General features: G+C 48.8%; 1 protein-coding gene across 4 annotated transcripts in view; it reads right to left on the bottom strand.

The window, feature by feature from the left end:
* hth (Meis homeobox homothorax) overlaps positions 1–26,712 on the bottom strand; it is a 404,490-nt gene that overhangs the window by 277,849 nt on the left and 99,929 nt on the right. For all 4 annotated transcript variants that reach the window (XM_075699492.1, XM_075699491.1, XM_075699494.1 and 1 more), the window contains exons 6-7: positions 19,856–20,131; positions 2,356–2,475 (exon numbers count right to left, since the gene is read on the bottom strand). In XM_075699492.1, coding sequence (XP_075555607.1) covers positions 2,356–2,475; positions 19,856–20,131 — 396 coding nt within the window. The remainder of the gene's footprint in view (positions 1–2,355; positions 2,476–19,855; positions 20,132–26,712) is intronic.

Below are 26,712 nucleotides of genomic sequence, written 5' to 3'. Positions count from 1 at the left end.
CTGGAAGCATCCGAAGGTCCCGGCAAAGCATGAGTCGACTGGTAACAACGAAACAACTTGTTTATTTTAACATCGCAAAGAGTTGGCGGTCAGGTTTGACCGTAGTAGAGAGACGGGAGAGCACTTCACTCAACAGAAGAAATCGGAGCCCTCTCTGGCGTCCGGGGGCAGCTGTTTTTATACTCTCGCAGTTGAGGGCAAGAAGGAACCCCTCAAAAGACGAGCACGTGAATGTACAATGGGCTAATGGTGACGCACACTGTCGTAGCGATGCCGTAGCACCATGTCGTGGCGCTGCGCACGATCTCGTAGCACCTGGTCGTGGCGCTGCGCAGCACACTGTCGTGGCGCTGCCGGTCGGACACAATGACTGTAACGAGAAGATGGTCCCTGCTTTGGCATCGCCTGTTTCGGGCACAATGACTGGAACGAGATCCCTAGGCGGTCGCATCGCCGCAGACGCGCCTGGAAACACCTGGCGATGAGTGTTGCGGTGACGACGATCGGGCCAAAATGTCCGCCGCCCCGCCGCCGTCGCGCCGGCAAAACCACGTGTCGCAGGCGAAACGCAACACGACCCAGTTTTAAACCCGGGTGGGGAAGAGTAAAGAGCAGAGGGGCAGGAACCAGCTTCTCGGCGCACGCGGCAGGCATCTAGTAAAGGAGGCATTGGTGCTATTCAACCCGATTTTATTTTTTTTTCTTTCTTTTTCTATTGTAGTGGCACCGTGGGCGCAATCATGGCGTCGGTGACGTCACGTGAGGGATTCAGGAGGCACGCCATGGCGTTGCGACGCTACAGCACTGTGAAAGGTACAACTGGCTTATTCGCAACGCTCGAAATGTGGTCTACTAACGCAGCTTAACTATGCATGTTTCCCTCCGAGCGCGTCTTTAAGACTGCCAGTACTAATTCGGGCACTGGAGAATAATAATAATAAAAAGACGAATAAAGCGCGGAAGAAAAAACTTCGAGCAAATAAGTCAGCCGGGAAGGAGAACCACACCGCAGCAGCTGCCGGAACCCACAAGCAATGTCCACAATACGCGGAAGTGCGTTTGGGCGCCTTTGTTTGTTTGTTGTTCGTTCCGTTCCGGCGTCGTGGTGCCTGGGCCGCGCACTTGGCCGACGTTTTCGAGGAGAGAGGGGGCTTGAGAAAACAAACATCGCTCGAAGTACCGCGGAGGTGGGACTAACTACACGAATGCCGGGGTGTAGCAAAGTGACTTGCTAAGAGGATTTTTTCGCGAGAGTAAAGGGTGGGGGGGGAGGCACCCCGAAGTGATTAGGAACTAACGAAGGCCCCTTGTTTTGCGACTCGGGCGACCGGTATAAGCGAACGCGTCTAGTTCGTCTGTAATTACTGAACCCACGCGCTGCGGGATAGCGCGTCAGACGTAGCAGCGCTGTTAGGACGGCTTCGACACAATGCGCCTCTCTCTCGCCACTGCTGTGCCAGTTTTGTTGGGACTCGCAAGGGGGGATGGGGGACGACGACGTATATAATACGTAGTACGCGTCGAAATTGGTATACACGCGCGCTTCTTGTGTGGTCGTATCAAGCGAGACCTCCCGCAGGGTAGCGATACACGTACGTGTCAATGAAGTCGAGAAACGACAGGCGAGACTGAAAGGATGTGGACGAGACCGCACGTACTGCACGTACGGAAGAAACCACATTCGAGGACAACATGCGTGAACAGAACGAAATTAACGGCGCGAAGAAGAAAAAGGAAATGTTAAGCGTGACGTCGCGAACGATGAAACACGCCTGCGTAGATGGCGTTCTGTGTTAGCCTAGATTGAGAGAGAGAGAGAGAGAGAGAGAGAGAGAGAGAGAGAGAGAGAGAGAGGTCGAGCTTCGCTCCGGAGCTATGGCCACCGAAAATAGCTCCGCCCCCCCCCCCGCCCCCTGTAGCCTCGAAGCCATAACGCGGCGCATGCCGAAGAGATGATTTCACGAGTAGCGTTATGCAGCTTTCTATACAGCCACAGTTTAACTGCAGTGCTGCTCATTGGAAGAAAAAACACACACATACGCACAAGAGAAGTAATGAAATTTGAAAAGTACTTCGTTTCTCCTTTTTTTTCTTTTTTGCGATGAACATGCATCTCCAAGTAGTATACGTATATAAGTGTAGGTATATGCGTAAGTGTACGTATGTAGACTTACGTACACTTACGTACGCTTACGTATATACGTAAGTGTAGCTACGCAAGTGTACGTATATGCACTTACGCACACTTACGTATATACACTTACGTACGCTTACGTACGCATACGTATATACGTAAGTATACATATATACGTAAGTTTAAGTATATACAGTGAACAGCGAGGCTGCGAGACTGACCGAGTTGCTGAACTTGGGGAACTGCCACGCACCGCCTCCGACCGCACGTCGGAACGGACTGTGACCGTCGACGACACTGTCGTCTCCGGGGCCAGGTTCGATGTCCTCCATGCCGTATCCCTGCACGAGAAGAAGTGTACGCCAAACACGTGAAACATGTGCGAAGTGAGGGGGGCAGTACGTACGAGACAAGAGAGACGGTCGAGCACGATACAAGAAACGTACACTCATCGTAACTATCGTCATGATTAAAAGAACAGATTTAAATATCCGTCAATGCGAGGCGCAGTAAACGAAAGGAGGCAAAAATGTGGTTCGACAAAAACTGTGCATCGGTCATTTGACAAACACGGTGCGCAACGTTGGGCGAACACAGCATAGTCGGAGTTGCAGCATGACAAAAGAACGCATAAACGCACGCAACACGTGCACTACATCACTATATATTCATAGCCCTGGAAGGCATGCGAGCCGCTTACACATGGATACGCATTGGAAAAAAGAAATTTAACTACGAACATGCGCTGATTCACTCAGTTTCCAAATAGCAGCATTTCACAAGACGCCCCATCGTTGCATGCTTAGAAACCAGGTGCACTAGTCCTTGAATCACGGAGGTGCTGGGTTACTATTCTGGGCACCATCAAATAGGTGGTGTCCAAAGCCACGACGTCTATGACGCGTTTCCAGGCTCTCGCAATAGCTTCCGCCGAATGCAGCCGGCAAAAGCGTAGCCTTCGAGATCGGCGCGCCGCTATCCAGGTGGCGCAGTCTATGGGGCGGCGCGGATTTGGACGCTCCCTATTCCGCCATTTTTGGCATTCTGAGCCAATCAGAGAGGCCGCGGCAGCCCCCGTGGGCGAATCAGAGCTGACAAGATGGAGAGTTTCGACAATATGGCGGGATTCCAGTGTTCGAAATAACACCGCAGGTGAGGAGGAGCAGTCATCCGACGTCAGTGCAGTGCCGAGGATCGAAGCGGTGAACTCCGACGAAACCGCGTAAGCGTTTGCTGTCGAACCAGCCCAGCCTAAACTAGAAAACTACCCGCCGTGGTTGCTCAGTGGCTATGGTGTTGGGCTGCTGAGCACGAGGTCGCGGGATCGAATCCCGGCCACGGCGGCCGCATTTCGATGGGGGCGAAATGCGAAAACACCCGTGTGCTTAGATTTAGGTGCACGTTAAAGAACCCCAGGTGGTCAAAATTTCCGGAGTCCTCCACTACGGCGTGCCTCATAATCAGAAAGTGGTTTTGGCACGTAAAACCCCAAATATTATTATTATTAAACTAGAAAACTGCCGAACTTGTAGGACCCCCCGTTTACGATAAGGTGGGCGCAGTTATGATATCAGACGGCTTTAGAATCGCTTACGCAAGCGAGCATTGCTGCAGTCGCAACATCCGCTCAAAAGTGAACAACTAGGAGGTCAACGAGTGCACCGTTTTAAAGAACCATCGAGAAATTGGGATTTGTCACGCATGTCAGCTCCGCGTCATCAAGAAATCCATATTTGAAAAGAGAGAACAACGCTCTCACGTGCGATCTGATAAAAATGAACTTTTCCGAAACTGCAAAAAGAAAAGCAGCAGGTTTAAAAAACGCCTACGGAGAATGGCGGAGCATTATAAGGCTTATTACACAAAGCACTCCCGGCATGCGTTCAGAATTAAAACAAAAAGAGATACAATGTACAACTAAGGCGCATAGTCCGGTATCCCCTATTACAAGTTACGAGATAGGACGTAATTCAAGCTGAATGACGTTTCCCATCAAAAGGAAACACATACTGCCGCATACGCTAAAAATTAAAAAAAAAACGACTACAAAGAAACGCTAATTGGAAACGACGCAGGTGGATCGTTCCTCCAGTCCATCGGACGCCGTGTACACAGACCCCCCCTGCGGCCACATGTACATCGTCGACGCTGCGCGAAGCCACGCCCCCCTGCCGTAAATGCACACTGACGGTTCCTTTTAAACGCTCGCGACGTTGAACATGTAGGCACGTGGAGGGACGTAGGACGAGCCGCGCTGAAAACAACGCACAGCCGGACGTCCAAACCCATTTTCGGCGATGTCGTCGGCGAACAACAACAGCGAAAGAAAGAAATTGAATTACCTCCCTTCGCAGAGAGCCACTCCACGATAGCAACATCATAGTTTCGTTTCAAGAGCAACGCTTGCAACGCGTTTTTTTTGTGTGTGTGTTCCGCATCCGACCGGCCCGCCGTAATTGCTTAGGGAGAGAGCCTAAATTTAATGGAGTCGGGCAGGCCCGGGTTATGCGGAGGACGCCCGGCCAAGCGCCTTTCAAAAAACATTTCCGCCGCAGGGCACGCGATTGCAAAGTGCAACGTTAAATTAGATTTGCCAAGGGGCCGACGTCGAAAGCAAGCGGCGAGTCGCGGCGTATTTTGTTTGCGATGATTCGATATTTTAAGCCATTTTGTCGGTATAACGGTCCGCGTATATATGCGCCCGTTGGCTGTACACACAGGTCAATTCTTAAAACGCGGTTATTACTGCGTAATTCTGAACTTAACGTCACAGCGCAAACACCTAAGACGATCCCCAATAAGAAAGACGCGACACACACTCGTCTTAGGTGTTTGCGCTGTAACGTTAAGTTCAGAATTATGTACCAACTAGGCCCAAATGAAGTGTTACTTATATTAGTAAGATCTTGATGAGGGCTAGCTGGTTCATACTTAGAACTGAGGTGAAACAGCACGAAAAGGAAAAGAGGTATTTGTTTCCGTGAGTCCTCGTCCTTTTCGCGCTGTTTCACCTCAGTTCTAAATGTTACTTACACTACTGCGTAATAATACTCAAGGCAGAAGCGAAATACGGCCACCTGCGCAAACGTAGCGATATGTGTACAGTGTGTAATGTATACGCTGTATGCGTAAGTATGTGAACAGAAAGCCTACGAATATCTCTTGCGGTCATTACGCGTACAACAAGCGCATGACCGAAGCACTCACCGAAGGAGAACAGCAGGTCTGCGGCAAAAGTACCGACTACGAAATGTGTGTATATGCTTGTACTTTGCGTATAGTGCCCAGTATAGGCAATTAAATGCGCGCGGAATGCGTATAAAATTTGTACGTATTAAACATTACATGGGAACCTTACATGCGCTGCATGGGCACGTTTTCACTGCGAGGCAATCACACATACACGCGTATGCGTGCGCGTGCTATGCAATTAAAGGCGAACCTGCAGACGGAACAACGCGCTGGAGTTGTTTCAGAACTGTTCGCGTTTGAAGGTTATGCTTATGGTACGATACGCTTGCGTTATACTTATCTAAATAGAGAAAACGTCGTGTCTCTCGCTAAGGAATAGACTGGACGAGGCCTCCACGGACTGACGAAACGTAGAAAATACCTCGTGGTTCGACGACATATACCCACATACGCTACGACTCCGGCTCCTGCGCCAGAAGAGGAGTTTCCGAGAACCAAAATTCAGTATCTGGATCACGGGACCGCGCCGGAAGAAAACACGCTGCACAAAGTATAATCGACGAAGACGATGCTGGAGCGGAGAAGGAATATATTTCCATTAAAGCATTCAGCACTAAAGTAAGGGAGCCGGGGGAGCGGGGGGGGGGGGATGCGTAGGAACGAGCGGCGAAACCCATTTTTCATCCTTTCCAGATTCATTTTCTTCTTTTTTTTTCGCCTTGTACGTTTTTATTTCGTCCGAGAGAGAAAGAGAGAAAAAGAAAGAAGAAAGAGCGAAAGCGCGCGGAAAAGACTGTCCGCTTTTATTTTCCCGAGGAGGGTCCCCCCACGTCACCGGAGGAGCTGTCTAAAAAATTCAGCGCCGTTCCATTATGTATAAAGCAGACTTGCAGAGCCTGGGATATATTAAACAGCACCATGCAATCTCTCCTCCAAGAAATAAAAGTATATATATATATATATATATATATATATATATATATATATATATATATATATATATATATATATATATGAAGAGCGCGTCGTTGGGTGCACAAACTAAAAACAAACCGAAATGTATCTGGTCATAGACCACATACTGATTCTGAGCTCTCTCTTTTTTGTCGTTGCTATGTTTTTCTTAATCCTTTTTTCTTGCTATATCGGCTATTCCGCTCATTTTTTTATTTATCTGGGCTCCACTATCGTGAAGAAAAGGAAATAGCAAAAGTGGCAGAAATAAGCGGGTTTCACATAATACGTGACGATTGGCTTCCCACCAGCTTTTTTTTTTTACCCTCTGTTATTTGCTGCAGTAATAAATAGTACCGTCCGAAAAAGAAGGAGAAAAAAAAACGACAACACTTTGAAAATGAATTTCATAAACTGCAATATTCACTACATTGCCTAGAGAGCCGGGCATGGCTTTCTGGGAGTTGAACTTCTGTCGAAGGATTATCAAAAGTTTATCACGTGACTATGAAGAAAGCTCATCTCCGCCCTTCAGCAAGCGGAGTATTCCGTATAGTTTCTCAAAAAGAGTGAGTGAGTGAGTGAGTGAGTGAGTGAGTGAGTGAGTGAGTGAGTGAGTGTGAGTGAGTGAGTGAGTGAGTGAGTGAGTGAGCGAGCGAGCGAGCGAGTGAGTGAGTGAGTGAGTGAGTGAGTGAGTGAGTGAGTGAGTGAGTGAGTGAGTGAGTGAATGAGTGAGTGAGTGAGTGAGTGAGTGAGTGAGTGAGTGAGTGAGTGAGTGAGTGAGTGAGTGAGTGAGTGACCAATGAACTTCATGAGCAAGTGAGGAACTGAGTGACAGACTGCTGTGATCACACCTGTCGAAGTACCGCGCAGAAAAAGACCACGAAAATTTCGAAATGTCCGTGACAGCGAGTTAGCGAGAGAGTGAGCTAGTGAGCCAACGACGCCAGTACGTGCCATACCATGCAAACCCTGTGCTTAGCAAGTCGTTTAACGCCTCTGCCCAATCCTAAAGAAAGAAAAAGAAAAATTATACGGCGAAGTTAACTGGGCTTCCCAGAGAGAGGAATGTACTCTAGCGAAGTGAACATGATAAATGAAACGGCAAACCAAGCATAAAGGGGCAAGGGAAAAGGGACGAATGGAATGAGTAACTGAGCGAACAAAGAACGAATGAACGAAAAGAAAGAAAGAAAGAAAGAAAGAAAGAAAGAAAGAAAGAAAGAAAGAAAGAAAGAAAGAAAGAAAGAAAGAAATAACGAATGAACGAGAAAGCGAAGAAAGATAAAGAAGCAAGGCTACGGAAGGAACTAAGAAAAAGAAAATTGCCGCTAACCACATGTTTCGCAAGCCGGAGGACCACGCTTCATCGGGATGCAAAGAACCACTGCGTACGAAAACGTGACGCAGCCACCTATACGTGTGTGCGCGTAATCTCCGCTAGCATTGCTGAACGCCTCACCCCGCGACGATGGCACTGGTATACGGCACGGCATCTCACCGCGGCGTAAACGCAGCACACACTGGGCGAGTTTGGCCCGGTAAATTAAACCGACCCACTCTCACCGCAGGGCTGCGCGCATAAGCCCCGTTTCACGCTCATCAGGCAGGGAGGAAGGGAAGGCACTACGGTAGGGAACTTTCATCATCATCATGATCATCAGCCTGGTTACGCCCACTGCAGGGCAAAGGCCTCTCCCATACTTCTCCAACAACCCCGGTCATGTACTAATTGTGGCCCTGTCGTCCCTGCAAACTTCTTAATCTCATCCGCCCACCTAACTTTCTGCCGCCCCCTGCTACGCTTCCCTTCCCTTGGAATCCAGTCCGTAACCCTGAAGGGCCATCGGTTATCTTCCCTCCTCATTACATGTCCTGCCCGTGCCCTTTCTTTTTCTTGATTTCAACTAAGATGTCATTAACTCGCGTTTGTTCCCTCACCCAATTGGGTGAGAAAACTTTACGTTTCAGCAAAACTGAAGCCGAGAAAAGAAGGCCCGAGACAACTCGCGGAAGCGTACGCACGTGAAGAGTGTGACAATGAACAGCGATCAAGCTGAAAGGCTACATGAACGACGGATCACGGACAACACATTTTGTGAGTCAATGTTGCAGTATCATCATGCCTTTGTGATGAAGCAGCGCATCGACAAGGACAAGGCGAAGACACACATGAACTGCGTGTCTTCACACACTCATGAACTGTCCTGGTGCGCGACATTTTGCAACGAAGCTACCGCTATAACGAACGATCTCGCCCCCCCCCCCCAAGCGCTTCGTTATGAAGGGGTTCGACTTTTACGTATGCACGACTAACAACCTTTATTTGCTACAGCGTATTTTTGTAGTTGGAGAAGTATGGGAGAGGCCTTTGCCCTGCAGTGGGCGTAACCAGTCTGATGATGATGATGATGATGGTGGTGGTGATGATGATGATGAAGATTTTTTTTGGACGCGCACAGACCCGAGACGGTGTGTTTCCATACGAGCTCGCCCCATCGCTGATCGCATTGCGCATTTCCTTCGTTTTGCATGTTTTCTAATGCTAGCAGCCAACGGAACACTGAAAGACTGCGCGTACGCGATTTTAACGACTCTGTTTACAAGCCAACGGTCATATTCTTTCGCAAGCACGGCTTCGCCGTTCGTTGAGTTGGCTCGAGCAGCTCCGGTTTCGAGACCGCACGCGAGCACCTCACGTCCCTGTTCCTCTGCCTAGGCCATACGTTTCCCTGGGCATTCCTCGCATTTTAACAGCGGCAAAATATCCCGTCGCGTGACGGCGACATATAAGCAAGAAGACAAAAAAAAACACGGTAAAATAGGGGTAACTAGTCCGGAACGAACAAGTCAAATTCAAATTCTTTATTTCCAAAACAAGTTTGGTAGTTGAGAGTGCTAAAAGCTGCGGTCTGCCGCTTGACAGAGGCCCCGACACCATATTCAAGGCAGGGCTTGACTTCGACGTGCACGTCGAAAAAAAAATTGTTTATGTACAGAATGGTTTATATATACAGTCGAACCCGTGACCTCGCCTTTCAGCGAGCGGAGAGAACGAAAAACTTTTCGGCCGCGCCACTGAGCATTCTCGCCGAGGCGAACGGCAGGACGTGCAACATAGCCTCCGAGATGGGAGTCGCGCGCGCGGAAGTTTAGTGTCACGGATCTCGGAGGCCACGCTTCGGGTGGTAACAAGCGACGCCACCTCTGAGAGAGGGTGTGTGTGTGTGTGTGTGTTTAAGGATCCGCTGATAAAACAAAACTCGCGCGCTCTCAAATCGTTAGTGCCCAGCCGAACGACGCGCTGCGAACTGCGGGTTTGGAAACTATGTGCACACAAGAGGGCCAGCCGTAGCATGCAGAGTTCGCGTGACAAGCCGCGCGAAAGGCCTGTCGCAGCGTGCGCACACAATCCAAGCACACGTACTCTCTCGGACAGAGAGAGGGGGAGAGAGAGAGAGAGTCACAAGAAGGTCAGCGATGTCGCTGCGACAATATTTGGTCGCAGCGGCACGTCCTACAGGCGCGACGCGACACGGCGACACCCGGATGAGTGATACGTGCAGCACGTATGCGCGCACGGCACCCCCCCCCCCCTTTATACACCCTTGTCAGGCGCTTGTGCACACACAGCTGATCAACGTCTCTGGACTCTCGTTATGCGACGGGCGACATCGCGCCGAGGAGGCCGGAGGCCCGTTTGCGGTACACACCCGACAGCTGTCGCAAAGAAAAGGAAATTGCAGTTTCGTCATAAGGGCAAAACGCACCAGTCACGTGTTAGTGTATAGTGTTCGCGGTTAGGGGCGGGGCAAGCGAAGACCAGGAAAGCAAGACTGTATACAAACACGGCGTCCACAACCCCTTCCTTTCGTTTTGGTCCCTTGCGCTGCCCCAAACGATAATTAGCAACCATCTTGCTCAATTCATCTGCTCTACTAAACTTGTCAGTGATGAACCATCGTCGGACAAACGGAAGTCGCGGGAGCCAACGCTTTGAACAAACGAACTTGTCTTCCTGAGGCCAGAAACTGCTTTCCCTAGCGGCAGGCGTAGCTAATTCTCCCCTACCCTCAGTAGGGGAGGAGGAAAACTTCCGTCTCTTTTTTTTTTCGATAGCCACTTGTTAGTGGACCACAGTGCATACACCCGACCCACAAAGCCTTGTATACACTATTCACGGAATGAATGAATGAATGAATGAATGAATGAATGAATGAATGAACGAATGAATGAATGAATGAATGAATCTTGATTTTAACATCGGAAAGTGTGCGCCATCCACTGCAAGCACACGCACTCAAGCGCAAACACTTCGGCCAATACGTCCCACATGCGCTATGCGCGCTTTCAACGGCCGTAAAGGGAACGCACCTCGACCCTCCGGCGCCAACGTCGTGGGAACGCGCCTGTCACCACCGGCGCCAATTTCGATCGCCACGAAGAACGCAGGGCAAAACGACGCGAAGCAAACACGAAAACAAACAACAACGTACCGGAACAAACACGCCGCAAACAGACACACAAGAAAAAACGAAGCAGAGAAGAAAAAATAAATCCCCCAAGATGAGTTCCAACGGAATGCCATAAAGAGGACAGCGCCCACCACGCCATGCGCTCAGCGCATCCAATGAAAAGGCGATGGAACTCGTTGCTGCATGTTCCCATTGCATAACTGCACCGCTCCCGGACCGGAGTCGAGGAAGGAGACACGTCAGCACTGCGTAACCTCGCAGAGGGACAAGGAAACGAAGGCCTGGCGCAGCACGTGCGTATGTATATGCGCGTACACGGCCGACGAATCGCTAATGAAGACGTGATGTCCGATACGACATGGGCGCGCGCGCATTAGCATCATGGAAATCGACGGCAATCACGTCTCGAGGCGGAGAACGTTACAGAGGCACCTAGCTACCACCGGCCATAAAAGGAAGGAAGGAAAGACGTCGCCGCCAGCAGTCGTTCCGTGTTTTCCAACTAGGCTAGAGAGCCGTATAGACTTTCCTTCAAAAAAGTTGACTAGCCAAAGGTCTTCTACGGGATCTGGATGCACGGCAGTTTTGGGTAGCAAACGTGGCTTTGCCCTAAACCCTGTCCTTCTGGGTTCAAACGACTTTGAGAGCTTGAAAATCGGTCGATTTTCAAGCTCGTAAAGTCGTTTGCACCAAACGAAACGTAGCGCATCTCAAATGCAACAATTCGCGATGTTTTAAGCGTGTAGGCAGAGAGTAATTGTCTATAACCGGTGTTTAGACAACTGCGAACGCTTGGATATGTAGAAAGACAAAGCATAATAAATAACGTCACAAGAACGTTCGAAGCCACAGGCCCACGAAGATTATAGATGAATCAATTTACTGCACCGTCGTTCGCAACATGGCGGAACGAGTCGCAGCGCCAGAATTCCCTCTGGTGGTATTTGTGGAAAATTACGCGAAGCGGAACAGGACCTCCGAGATTGTGAGACTCACGTCGCCGGATCTCGGAGGCCCTGTATAACATGAAAACGATCGAGTGTGATGGATATGAGCCGGAGTGCCGCCGTTAGCCGAGAAAAGAGCGACTGGGAGACGCTGGGCGTCGCACGACTACGATCTGTAGACTCACGAAGGACTCGACCTCTGCACAGCCAACGAGCTAACCTGGGGAGGTATTCTGCAGGAGTCCACCTAGTGGACTGTCCATTTTGGCCGCTGCTGATTGGATGCAGCTGTACTAGGGAGGAGGAGATGAGCGGCCCCAGCCAATCAGCAGCGGCCGAAATGGACAGTCCACTAGGTGGACTCCTGCAGAATACATCCCCTGCTCCCTTTCCCGCCCCCTCGTCACCCCGGATGTGTTTCTGACAACGGATCCTCGAGCACGAATCCCGCAAGCACAAGTTTATTTAGGGGACACGACGTATTAAAACGTAACAGAGTATTTAGCATATAACACTACCCGCGTTCTACCTGGCAGTGATGGAGCACGCGCAGTCTGCGGTTGAAGTAGAAGGCTGCCTATGTGCTGAAATACTCGAAATATGAGTGCCTAAACAGAAAACTGCGTGACTCCCACTTGGATAAATGCTTCACCTACTGAGTGAGAAAATTTTTTTTGAAGGGAAACAAAGAACATGAACGAAGAGAGGTAGAACAGAAATGTTATGACGGATAAGCGAGTAGAATATAGCAACGACGTATAAAACGAACAAGAAATATAGACACGAAGAACCGTAGGTGTAACTTATAAATGCGCGACAAAGAAAGAAAGAAAGAAAGAAAGAAAGAAAGAAAGCCCGACAGAACCCGTTGTTGCCCCGCGAAAGAAGAAAGAAAGAAAGAAAGAAAGCCCGACAGAACCCGTTGTTGCCCCGCGAAAGAACCGCAATTTGAATAACGCGCGACGTGTCTATTCGTTACCGAATTCTTCCATGAACCGGGGCGACCTCGTTAAAACAACGACCCGCTCCAGGCGTCCAAGTCCTTTTTTCGCCTCTAACAATTCCCCGCGCAACACCCAGTGTTTGCCATACACAGTACACTGTCTTCCTCGAGTAACGCGGAGCTCTCTCTCTCTCCTCATAGCACCCTCATTTATAACCCTTAAAAGTGAACGTTACGCTCTGGTGACCACCCAGCTGACACGACACGCATAGCTCGAGTGCGATATATCCCTGACAAACCAGAAAACTTCTCAAGGCCGCCGACACACACACACACAAACACACACACACACACACACACACACACACACACACACACACACACACACACACACACACACACACACACACACACACACACACACACAAAGAAGTACGACCGCCATCCTACCACCTGCCTCTCTTTCACTTCTTTCGCACATGAACGGAAACAAACCACGCGCCAGCCAATTTCTCCTCCTTCCTATTATATATCTCCCTCACTCTCAGCCCTCATGAAACGGTCGGCGTCAGCAGGACATCCCCCCCCCCTCCTCCCGCCTCCCAACATCACCGGCATAAACCTCGGCAGCACCCCCGATACTTATCTTCATTACGCCCCGAACACGCGCAATGTGCATATATTCAACTAAGCACCGCGAGCTTCCCCCGACGCGTACGCCAATCTTAGACCTCTTGTACTACTGAGAGCTCAAATGGCCGCTGCTTCCTGGATGGTAAAACAGCCCGCGGACGACATCGGAGCCGCGAGCGGTACAACAAAAAAGCGACATAAGCGACACCCAACGGCCACCACCATGCACCACCACCTTTCGACGCCGAGAACTCGCGCACAGCGCCACCGCGCGGTCACCCCCCTCCCCGCCGATATACATATATCCATCCCTTGCGCGCAACGAGAGCATTTCGCGTGTAATGACTTCTAATTAGCCAACGCCCTTACACTCCAAATCTGTGCCTTCGGGGAGCCTTCTTTTTCCAGTCGACTCCTTTCCTCGTCGTTTTCTTTACTTCCCTCACCTTTCAGTTATTTATTTCCTCATTTCTCTTTCTCTATCTGTTCACTAATCTATCCTTCGACGTAGGTGGCGAGTCGAAAGGAAGCCCCGTATTTTTCAACACCTTTTCCTCGCCGAGTGCTCGTTGGTCCTACTCGCTAGCACGGTGTACGCAGTCTATATAGAGGAGAAAGAGAAGTGGTCGTTCGGAAGGCGAGATAGCTGTTATGCTGCGCTGAAGGCACCGCTTGTAGTTCGTACCTTTAAGAGGGTGGGGTAGGCGGACGGGCGCTCTTTGCGACTAAAAGCCGGCGGTCCTGCTGGTGCTTCCTGCCCGATGACAAATGGCTCCCAAAGTCCCCGCGATAAACCACAGCCCACGAGTATAGTCTACTTCGCGAGCGACAGTTGGTGTGGTGTATATATACGACTCAATAAGGGAGGGCTCCGTCCAAGAACTGCTCTCAACTCGTGGGATCTTGATACACGTAATGGTTGTTGCGGTTACTATGAGCACTTGTAGCCAGCGGTGATATCACTTGGAACGTTAAGCGCCATGAATCAATCAAACAATCAGTCACAATCAACAATCGCTCAGCTCTAAGAAAATGCAGTGTTAGTAGCCGTGTTTTAAAGGAGTGGCTAGGAATGATATCATTATCGCGTTCGGGACTCACAGGCTGGAAATACCGTTTCGGGCCATCGTTGGGGAACAAAACACCTGGCTACGGCGTCATGTCCAGGCTGACCTAGCCTAATTTATTATTTTTTCGCAGCGTCAAGGTGTTACGGGTAACTCGTCCGCCCCGATTCGTGTGATGTCCAAATGCGACAGGTATCGGGATCATGTTTATCAACGGCGTAACATCGGGTCAAAAGAAGCGGAACTTTTTGCGATTATAGTAAGCAAGCATTCTCTGTCATCATTTTGCTTTTAACAGCGGTTCACAGACCAGACGAAGCCGTCGCCGGGAGAAAAGAAAAAAAAGAAAGCTCCGCTAGTCCCGTCAGGAGCTACACTCCGGGACCACGGTTGTTTGAGCCTTCGTGCCGCAGTCTTGCCGCCCATCGTACGTTGTTCATTGTGCCATCGTGCCGACGCTGTCGTCGAGCAGCCGTAGGCAGCCTTTGATTGTTTACTGACTACTACTACTACTAAGTACTGTGACGTTTTTTACAAATTTTTTCATGCTATCAAAAAAAAAAATTACTGTAGTCTGAACAGGAGTAGCCATCAGCGTTAAGGGCTGACAAAATCCCTTACTTTCACTTCTATGAAGAAACTTCTGCTGTTTCCGCTATATACACCATCACCGCTTGTATTACTATTAGTACCAACTCTGTTTTTTTTTACTACATTAACTACCAGCACTACTATTACTACTACTAACTACAGTTTTCATTACGCTAAGTTACCAGCACTACCGCTACTACTACTACTACTACTACTACTACTACTACTACTACTACTACTACTACTACTGTTTCCACCGTTATTTTAACCACTGCTCTTGTTGAAGCTGGCGTAGGGTTTTTTTCTCCTCAAAACGAACAGCGCGCAATGAACCTTAAACGCCGCCTCAGGCCACGCAGCCGTACTGCTTTAAATGGCGCTCGCTTTTTTTTTTTTTCGAATGGTCATCGCTATACACCTGTGCCTCTAGGCGGCGCGCGCAGGCAAGACGACGTGCTGAGAAGCCTTTCGAGTTCGTAAACCTACTCACCGTTCGAGAACGAACGCGCATGACCTCGAAATCGCCAGAAATACCGGGACGTACGGCTGCCACACGACCACGACAGATGAGAAACAGAAGAAGGAAACAAAATAAAAACTAGTTAAACTTAGAGAAGCCGGGCCACACAGGGACATGTCGACAAGGCGACAGCTATAACAGGGAAAGAAAGAGAGAGAGAAAAAAAAAGAAAGATTTGCACAGCAAGAAACTTAAAAATTGGAATGGGAGCGTATACATGACGCTTACTGCCAGATACACAGATGCGCAAGAACGCGTTTGTATATATATATATATATATATATATATATATATATATATATATATATATATATGCACGCTATGGGCCTTGGGCAAGAATGAAGCAGTGTGCACTATGTAACGTCGCAAAACGTGGACGACGAAGCAACGCGCTCATACACCACGACGCAGAGCCCTCAGCCCCCCCGTGTACATACCTATCGAGAAATGCGAGTTTGATGGTAATCGCGGTATACCGAGGATATAGGGCGGGGTGATGCGCGGCGAGCAACGTGTGCGATGGGTGTGACGGCTCTAGGTGCTGGAGGGGGGGGGGGTTAATGGAGCCGTGTACAGCCACGATTTGAACCTACCTGTACGAAGCTATTCCTATGCGTGTAACCCGTTATGGAGGCTGCCGGATTTGGCGACCCGTCTCCTATCTATAGGTCTCGAATTGGAAGAGAAGACGGGATTTTGTGTGTGTGTGCGTGTATATATATATATATATATATATATATATATATATATATATATATATATATATATATATATATATATATATACGACGAAAGAGGGCAAATACACATGAGCTGGCGGTGCATTATAATTTCGCGGATGCTTAAAAAAATATATTCGAAGTAACACACACACACACAAAAAGAAAGAAAGCAAGGGGTTGAACGATCAAATCGCCGGACTAGTTCCAACATGCGCGAACACCGACCGACCTCCTGCGTGACGTCAACCGGTGACCACCAACATCTGAGAACATCGGCGACGGCCGGCGCCATGCTCGGCTAACCTAACCCTAACCTCACCTTAACCCTAACCTGACCTGCTCGAAATTTGGGCGATTGAAACCATTAAATCCCGATACGTAGCATCGTGACTGGTTTGACAAAACGTGGGAGAACAATGGTCGGTGGCACCCCAACGTAAATTTTCGGGACATTTCACTAGTGCCTCTAGGTTTACCTAACGTCACAACCGCACGCAGAAAGGAACACACACAGCAGCAGACGACGCCACTAGTTTGCCAGCACGCGCAGCTTCAAACCACTGTTAACTCTTCAATTAAACTCATCCCGGACGCAGAACCTAGCGCGACATAGACAGTGCAACACAAAGAAAAGGAGGAACACGGTTAGAGAAAACCACCTCAGACAACATCTTGCAAGCGTAACCTCAACCTGCCTTGAGCGACACGTACTACAAAGCTCGATTCCGGACCCGCAGTATACAGCTCTGTCGGCCATAATTTGAGCGCAACGAGCAAAGAACCTATCAAAAGAAACAAAGTGTTTGCCCTTTGAACGTGAGAAAGACAAAATGAGATGCTCGGCAGAGGTGAGACCAGAGTGTGCAGACCCGGTGGAATGAACGCTTTCGAGAGAGAGAGAGAGAGAAGAGACTGCAAGAAGATCCGCCACTAAATTCGTAGAAAAAGCCAACACGCCAGTCGGCACGCCAACGATGTGGCAGCGAGGACGACAATGCCGACACGTCAGCTTTAAATCGAACGTTGGCGTGCCAGCGGTGCCGGGACGGGATGAGAGGGACACGCGAACGGAAAGCGGCGAGAAAGAGGGGGTCAACACAGCGGGCTAGCTGCCGGCGATATAGTTACGTGCGTGGCAGAGGGGCGCGGCCAACATTTTGCACGATCTCCGCCGAAGTTCTCTCCTACCTCGTCGGTCAACCACCGCCGGCGACGCGCACTAAGCTGCAGACGCGTGCTCGGTATTTCCAACCCATGGTCTCCGAGATTGGATGCGGTGCGACCGCGCCCGCACCACTTGAGGTTAAACGAACAGATAAATGTCCAAAACATGGATCGAATGAAGTGTTGCTCGCTATAGCGATCGCTTCCGGCACATGCTACCAACAAAAACGTGGCCTCCGGGATCGGTTTCTGCTACGCAAGGAAGAGCCCGCTGCTGGGGCACGGATTTGGGCGCCACCTATTCAAGATATGGGTGTTATAGACATCAATCGGAGGAATGCACAATGGGCTGTCCTATACATTTGGCGAAGATACTTGGGGAGTAGAAATACAAGATAGAGCAAGGAAGAAAACGCGTTCGCCAACGCATGAAGAGACCATGTCATGCCGTAAAAGGCGTTGCTAGCATACAGCCTAGTTGGTAATCAGGTGGCCAACCTGGTCGCCTGTAAAGCTGTAGTCCAGGCCCTTGGCGTTCCACTCGCCGGAACCCAGACTAATTCCGACGACAAGCGAATGGGCAAGCTGTTACCCACATTAGAAATTCACGAAGCGTCTTCTGCAAAGCGCACCCTTAAATCCGCTCGCCAAACAGGGCGACACTCAAAATGTCAAGTACGAAACCAACATACTAAGCCAGAACACGAATACTAACCGACCAAAAGACCGGGAGACAGATCTCAATCGCTGCATCTATTGCGATGAATACGCGCCAGACCAAAACACACCGTATGAATAAACCAGTTGAAAGCTTCAGCCACGTGATGAACGTTGCAGACGGCGGCTGCTTCTACAGCGGGGCAGCAGACGCAGCCACCAGACATTTTGGGACGGATACCCAAGAGACTACACATGGAGAATTATGGGAGAGATTCAGCCACGAGAGGTACGTTGCAGACGGATGCTTCTGCTGAACGGCATCATGCGTACAATACACGACACAGATACCCACATCATATGGAAAAACCACGGGAGGGATTCAGTCACGAAAGGAACGTTGCAGACGATGGCTGTTTCTGCTACGGGGCTCCAGACGTAAAATATCCGTGACGGATACTCAAGAGATTGCACCTGGATAATCACAGGAGAGGTTCGGCCAGCCACGACAGGAACGTTGTAGGCGATGTCTGCTTCTGACCTTCTGACACAGGGCAGCAGACGTACAATATCCGGCATGGATACCCACGTCACGTGCATAAACCGCGGGAGAGATTCAGTAACGAAAGGAACGTTGCAGCCTTCGACGAGGGCTGTTTCTGCTGCTCCGGTGGAGAGCAGACGTAAAATCCTGAACCGTCAACAAAGCACGTTGCAGAGAAGGAGGAGGCTCCAGGATGCGCCGTTGCATTCCATGTTTCGCAGCCGACACCGCAAGTTATGATACGAAGTCGCGGAGCAGGCGTCATCGGGGGGAAGCAGAGGGGTACCGCCGAACATTAAATACCAAGTAAGTACGCGAGTCTGTATCCCCTGCCGTGGAACAACCGAGAGTCGAAGCCGTTTGCCCCGACAGACCGTCCTCATCTATTCGCCACCTTCACGTCTCATCGTTCTGCCTCCGTCGTATATTTCAGGGGGGACGGATCGCGGTATAACGCAGCGGGCAAGGGCGGCGTAGATGCGAAGGAGCCCGATGCAGTCTCGAAAACTAGAGAGAGACGGCGAGGGAGACCCGAAGCAGACGGCAGCCACACACACAGACGGCGCCGCAATCCGGTCTCCTTCCCACGCGGGGTCTCAGGCGCGCGAAGAGAGCCGAGTCTGCGCCAGACCGGACGGCTCCTTCGACCTTGAAGGGTGCCGCGTCAAGGTCAGCGACGCACGTGTTGCACCGCCGAAAAGTGGCGGCGGCATCCAGCGGGGGCGGGGGCCGGGCCGTAGCAACCTCCCAACCCCCCACCAAGTCCCGGCTATCGACACGCTTGCAACATACACACTATATATATATATATATATATATATATATATATATATATATATATATATATATATATATATATAGGTGGCGTTGCTATAGACTAGCGCCGAGTACGTAAAAGGCGACTGTCAGATTGGTGAGGCTTTGGGAAAGGTGTGAAATTTTGTCATCGCAGAGCTTCGGACGCATGGTGATGACCAGGATCAGGGTCCGTATTCATGAAGCATTCCTTATGCTAGACGACTGTGTAGGAACAAGTACTAGTCACTAGTTACGGCGAAGGTGTTAACGAAAGCCACTTACGATAACACGTTCTTAAGAACAAAAAGTCTCGTGAATCCTGCCCGAAGAGCCATCAAACGGAGGCAAATAGCGCAGGTTGACGGCATGGCAGGAAAACCACCTCGAGCTATGACAAATATAACAACGTGGGGAGTGGTTTTGCCCGAACTATATAACCACATACGCTTCAGGCGAGTCAAAAGCGTTTAACTTCAAGAAACTGACAGTTGCGGCACGGCATCGGCGGGACTGACCTGATCCGGCGTGGAGGAGCTGTCGGTGCTGTTGTGGCCCGTGGTGTCCGGGTTGTGGTGACCGCGGCCCCCCGCGCTTCCGCCTCCCCCGCCCCCTCCGCCCCCTCCGGAGCCCCCTCCGCCCCCCGAGCCCCCGCCGCTGCTGTTGTGGTTGTTGTTGTTGTCGCCCAGGTCCCCGGGCTTGCTGTCGCGCTCGTCTATCACCAGGTCGATGGGCATCTTGCCCTTCAGGCAGCTGATGTACCGCTGGCAGAAATTGTCGCACAGCTCGTGCACCTGCGATCGGGGGAAACAAAAAAGAAAAAAACAGGCGGGGTTGGTCAGGTTGTAATTCGCCCAGTGGAGAATTAATTTGTTCAACTCAAGCTGACTGTCAAGATGAAGTCACGGAGAGACTCTCACTATGAGGTCGATATATGTGTCGATGGACACTCAGGTTAGTGCTATCTATATATATTCGATAGACTCTCAAGGTGACGCTATAGAGTCGACAGAATCTCGGGTGTAGCTACTCGGTCAACAGAATATCGATATGAAGTCAATGAGTCAATAGATTGTCAATATAAAGCTATTCAGAGTCGACAGGCTCTGAAGATAACGTTTATCTTTTTTCAAAAATGTCGTATGCCCCCCATGCCAAATTTATTTATTTATTTATTTATTTATACATACTGCAGCCCGTTAGGGCTATGGCAGGAGTGGGTTTACATGCGAAGAAAACTGATTATGATATGGAGAAACAAGAACATAGAAATATAAAGATGTGAAGGAACTATACATCAGCAATAGCATTTTAAAAATTGAGAAATGGGTAACAAACGAAATATAAAAATCTGAAGGAACTATACATCAGCAATAGCATTTAAAAATTGAGAAATCGGTAACAAACGAACTTCGGCAGGTAACAAATTCCACTGTTCAATCATGCGGGGAAAAAAACTGTATTTGAAAGTGTTAGTGCGTGGATGGAGTGGTCTGATATTAGAGGCGTGATAAGCTCTAAAAAGCAGGCATGTTCCCACGCGAACCATGTGTTCATTTTAAGTATTAAATTTTCTTTCTTAGAAATAAATTAACACGACCCTCAAGATGAAGTTATTGATTCAACACATTTTCACGCTGAAGTTGTTGAGTCAGGCTTTCAAGACGCAGCTACTGGTAGACCCTTAAGAAGAAGCTTTAGCTCAGGCCCAAGTGCGACGCGGCCTATTCAAATACATGTAAAACGCGGAAATGGTTTCTGAGATGACCCACAGACTAAATTTAATGAAATTTGTTACACTTGAAAGAGAAAGTTAAATTCTAGTCACTGTTTGAAGTGGAATTTCGATTTAGGGCCTGAATTTTGCTAAAATAATTTTCGGAAATTCGGAAGTTCGACAAACAGAAACAGAAGCACGAAGTTTACAAATTAATTGCTCTGGATCAAGAACACACATCGCGGTTCTACAAACGGCATCCATTAGATTAATCAAAGCGGACAAATTCCATACGTCAATCTATATCTTGCCTGAATTCGTTACGCTGTGTACAAGGGCTTTCCAAAAGCTGTATGTTAATACTAAATTTATTGAGATGCATGTATATCATATCAATGTTGTCCGCTTTAGGTGCACTATTAGATGCAATTCCCATAATTGTGATATCATTTTTCATTTCTGAGTTACAGTTGTAAACTTGATAATTTCGTTTTCTCAAAATTAGCAATTTTTGCCAATGTTCAATAAAATTTGACGACCTAAATCAAAAATTTAAAATAACGGTTACCAAATTTTCATTTTTTCTTGTAAATGCAACAAACCCCGTCAAATTTGGTGCAGTGGTTGCCGAGAAAAACAAATTCTCCTTTTACATATATTTAGATAGGTGTACTCGAGCTAAAGCTTCCTTTTAAGACGACGTTATTGAGCGATAAGACTCTCAAGATGGACTTAGTAAGTCAGTAGACGTTCGAGCTAAAGTTGTTGAGTAGACCGTCTCTCACGTTGAAGATATTGAGTAAACAGGCTCTCAGATGTGTTAGGTAAGGAGAGTCATGACGTACTTATTGAGTGAGGAGTCTCAACAGAAAGTTATTGAGTAGCAATAGAATCTTCACGAAGGCACTCCGTTTCATTATACTCTCAATACGCATACCATTATAGTCAGTGGAAGCTGAACAAAGCTGGTAGCAAGAAAAGGCTTGGCTTCTGAAATATGTTTCCTCTTTTCTTTATTGACATGGTGGAATATTTTCCCAAACGTTCATGAGCTTGCGTTCAACGTTAGCAGAAACTGAACACATATTCTTATTCAAAGGCGCAAAATTACTTAAATATGTCCATAGCATAGAGAAACTTGTAGCTGGACTAGTCGGTAATTCATCGCTGTAGGCTGTTTCAATTAGATTCGTGACTCAAGCCATGCTCTGGAAGGCGGATGACACTTCTTAATTACTTTTTTGAACTTTGTTGATAACCATGAGAATGCTGAACTTGCCTTCATCGTTGTGCATCCATCTTCTAAATCATCGCCCGTCATTCTGCCTTTACGTCCCTGTTCCCCCTCCTTCTGTGCAGAGTAGCAGGCTAGAAAACGTAGGCCGAACTCTCTGCCTTCCTTTACATAAATTCCCCCCCCCTCTCTCTGCGCACATGTGGGTGTGTTCTTTCGCGCTCGGAAAAAAGCAACTTACTAAGTTGGCCGTACCAGCATCAGTCTCGCAGCAGTCAGTTTAACACCGATCAGTGTGAAAGCTCATCCCAAAAGGCAGCTCTCAGTCAGAAAACCGCGCGCGGTAATCGTAGCGGCGGTAAGCACTGCATATGGTCTATCGCCATCGGGTCAACACACCTTCCGCATACCGCAGGGTTCCGAGGCGGCATTCCGTCAGTCGAATAGAGAGATCGCATTACAGCTTCATCCCCGAGCCTAGTAGCCCCGTCGCGCGCACGGTACTTCAGAGAGAGCGGTGCCGTGGGGGCAATATGGACGCCTATCATCTATACCCTAACTCGAGGCCCATTACGAGTCGATCCTTCCATACGGACTGCCACTTTCGCCTTCCTTGCCGACACGAAATCGAAGAAAAAAAAAAAGATCTCAGACGACTTCGGCTCGACCGAACCAACGAAGCGAATTAAAAAAATCAACGAAGAAATAGAGATCGTCGAACGAAAACGCAGGTCAATATGCACCGCATTTGCGAGCCCGGCAAAAACGATCGAGACCACGTGTACAGGAAGAGGAAAGAGAGAGAGGCGTTATCCGGCACACTGAGTCAGGCAGGAGGTTCTAAATAGGCGGTGATAGCAGCGATTCGATTAGGCGAGGGGCCAGAACACGATACGGGTTGCTTGCGAATACAGGAGAGCTCACCTCACGACAACAGCGAGTGACGGATATGGAGACTGCATATAAAAAAAAAAAAAACCGACACGTCGCCGAAAACGCTTACAAAGAAGGCGTACGAACTGTGACCCTCGCCCCTTCGCCGATATACTTAAAAATACAAAAACAAAGAGAAACAGATCTCCGTAATCATACGGAACACCACACACGCACAAACGTTATCTTCGCAACTCATTTACTCCCTTCTTCAGCACCACTTCGACGCTTTCGCCCGAGCAGTGCATTACAGCGAAAAACAAAAAGACGAGAAGACGACAAAAATAGCATCCAATAGAGGACTTTCTTTTTTTCTTTAACATACCCATTTAACTCGACGATACACTCGCCCGCTCCAGCTACCCCCCACACACGTACGCGTTTCCTTTAGATTGGCAAAGCGCGTTCAAACCCCTCACTGTCTTCACCCAGATATACCGGGACATCGCTTCAGGATTCCCGGTGTACACCCGTTATCAGGGCAAGCACTCATCGGCCATTATGGCCAAGAGGGTCGGAGAAGGCGGCGGGAAAAGAGGGCGAGGGGGGAGGGTCCTCATTTATTATTCCGGTGTACTCCACTCAACGCCGGCAGGCGTGCCTCCACGTATACAGTATATACGCTGTCCCACCTAACTTTAGCCGAGCGCTCCAACGAAAAAAAAAAAAAACACGGTGAGGACAATTTTAACACTTGTCGAGTCTCGTCAGAGGCCTGATGACCAAACACAATAAGACCTTATAATTTCACCTTGCACCGTGTTTTTCAAATCAATAATTTTAGTCGTTGAACACATCGACTAAAGTTAGCTGGGACGTACCCTTATAGCATAGCGCAGTACACGTAAGTTCTAGAGGATTACGGTTTTCGGCGAGCCTATGTCTCAGTCCGACCGTGCAGTGCAGTGAAGGCCTGACCTCCGAGATCCCGACAGCAAAGTGCGCCGGTGTGATCTCTGAGGCCACGGCTATAGTATAGGGCTCGCGTCAGCCAATCAGTATAAAGAGCTTGCTTGCAGTTGCGTGTTCCCGGTAATAAAGAATGCGGACGGCTGGCCCAATGTACGCGATTATGTAATCATTCCGTAAATTCAGAATGCAAGGTTGACTCGGCTCAAATGCACAAACCACGGGTAAGGCAGACACAACATGCCCTGGACATCAACATCAGCTCACTAAACAAAAACAAAACATCAAAGCTCGACTGACTTCTGCATAGCTTCGAATTGTGCTCAATAAACTTTTCAGTTGATGTCCAGCGCTTCTTGTGTCTACCTCTCCTCTCCTTTGCGCATTTGTGCTGAATCTACTGAGAACTATAAACGAACTCAGTAACTAGCCCGCCAGCCTACATTAAACGTTAATAATCCTTCCGTAATCCGTCCGTAATCCTTCCGTAATCCTTCCGTAATCCTTCCGTTTATAATCGTCCCGCCAACACATTCAGTCGGCGCCAAGCGGAGGGCGACCAGACTTGGACGCTGGCGGGGAGCCCCTCCGATCCTTCTGATACCGATTCTATTTTTTTCTGATTGACTAACGCGTGCCATAGCTTCCTCCGCACTGCAGGCATTTGGTGAAATGGAGCACGGAGCACGAATCAAACCTGCGCGCTTTTATGAAACGGGGCAGCGGAGCAATCAAAGTGAGACGGCGACGCAGGCGGCAGCTTTGAGAAGGAAGAAAAAAAATAAAATATCGAGGGGTTGACTGCCCGACATGACTCCGCGGTGTTAAAATGGAAGGAGCTGGCACATGCGACGGCCATGGCGTCGTAAAGAGAGGAAAGACAGCGAGCGAACCAGTACCTGGCGACGCTTTCTAGATATAGGAGGCGTATATAAGTGTACACACCCGAGGCGTACAAGAAAGACTGGAACAAGACTGGGGAGTGAGTGCGTAGTTTTCGATTCTTCATTTCGATTTGCCTTTTTTTTTTGTCCCCCCTACGTTTCTGTTTCTTTCTTGTTTTTCGTCTCAGTAGAGTCCAATCGAAAGGGCGTCGTCTGCTTCGCTGCAATGCTGCGATAAGTGGGAGAGGGGACCGCACTTCTGCTTCCGTAAGTTTTTTTTTTTCATTCTGTTTATTTAAATAATATATAGCCTTGTTAACGCGAGTCTCCATAAGTATTATGGAAGAAGTTATTAACGGCGGACGAACAAGAGATGTAAACGCAACGCGCTTCCATCAATTATATTTGATGCATTTAATTGGTATTTGAGTACGCGTGTGGTCTAATATGTTTGCTGTCAATCCGATTTCTGTATGCCCTGTGTGATGAAGCCCGTTTTTTTCTCTTAACTGTTGTGTCGCTGTCCGCGCATTATGTCATCTGTGTATTTGCTTCATCTGTGTACGCGTGTTCATCTTAGGCCGCATTCCGGTCTCACGTACAGGCGCGGCCACTGCTAGCGGGAACACGGTGTCCGTGTCATTGGTACTCGGAGTGCTCCACCACTGGCGCCTTATGAAGCTTTCCGGCGCAGGCACAATGAAAGCAATTGGCGAAACGGTCGGCTAGTCGCCTGCCATGGCGAGTCGTCTGCTATGGCGAGTCGTCTGCTAAAACGTAACGAGGCACCGGTGGTAGCGCTTCGTGGAACGCTGCCACTAGCTCCCCTGTTACCACCAACAGTGGCAGCGCCTGCACTTGTTCGGAACTCATTAGACGCACATGTGTCGAACGCTCAGTGTAGTATGTGGTGTAAACTGTCCTCGACTGTTTGCCTCTCTGACGTTCCAGTGCGTCTATAGGAATACATGTGGACTTCATTTATAACTCCGCTATAGATCTAGCGCATCAGTGACAATGCCCCATATTTTACAACGCTATTGCAATGTTATTGCAACTACGTGAAATGGCGTTGCCGTAGCTACGATAGGTAACCGAATCTCTTAATTTCAGCAAAACAAGAAAAGCAGAAGCTCGATCCCGAAGCCTAAACGATTCGACAACGTAGACATAATCTTCTTCGTCAGGGTCACTTGCCGAAACGGAAAAAGGAAGTATGCTTGTCGAAACGTTCTAGTTTATCCATTGGTGATCACTTCAAGAATCCATCTCTTTGCGAACGCTTTGTCGTGCTTAGATTAGAAGAGAGAAAACTGATATCGAGATGGTATCGAGATTGATATCGAGATAACAATTCCTAAAGAAGAAAAAAAAACATACTAGAGGCTAACGGAGCTAGTGTCTACGGGAGCTGTAACTATACGGCGGTTTAGCCAGTGTGGGGACGGCGCGTGTAATACGTGGATTTGCCCTGTAAACTTAGTCCTTATGGCTTCAAACGACCTTGTGACTTTTTAAATTCATAATTTTCAAATGAACAACGTTACAGGTGCAACAATCAGCAATTATTATGGGCGTGCACATCAGAGGCTGGTGTGTTCGGGAAAACACGATTGCGTAGAAATTTAGGACAAACAGAAATGAGAAAGTCAAATGAATAGTAATTTCAATCAGCACGCCTTTTCTTTTTTTCTCAGT

This window comes from Dermacentor variabilis, chromosome 7 (assembly GCF_050947875.1).
Source record: "Dermacentor variabilis isolate Ectoservices chromosome 7, ASM5094787v1, whole genome shotgun sequence".
NCBI classification, from domain to species: domain Eukaryota; kingdom Metazoa; phylum Arthropoda; class Arachnida; order Ixodida; family Ixodidae; genus Dermacentor; species Dermacentor variabilis.
This window is presented reverse-complemented; position numbering and strand designations above follow the sequence as displayed.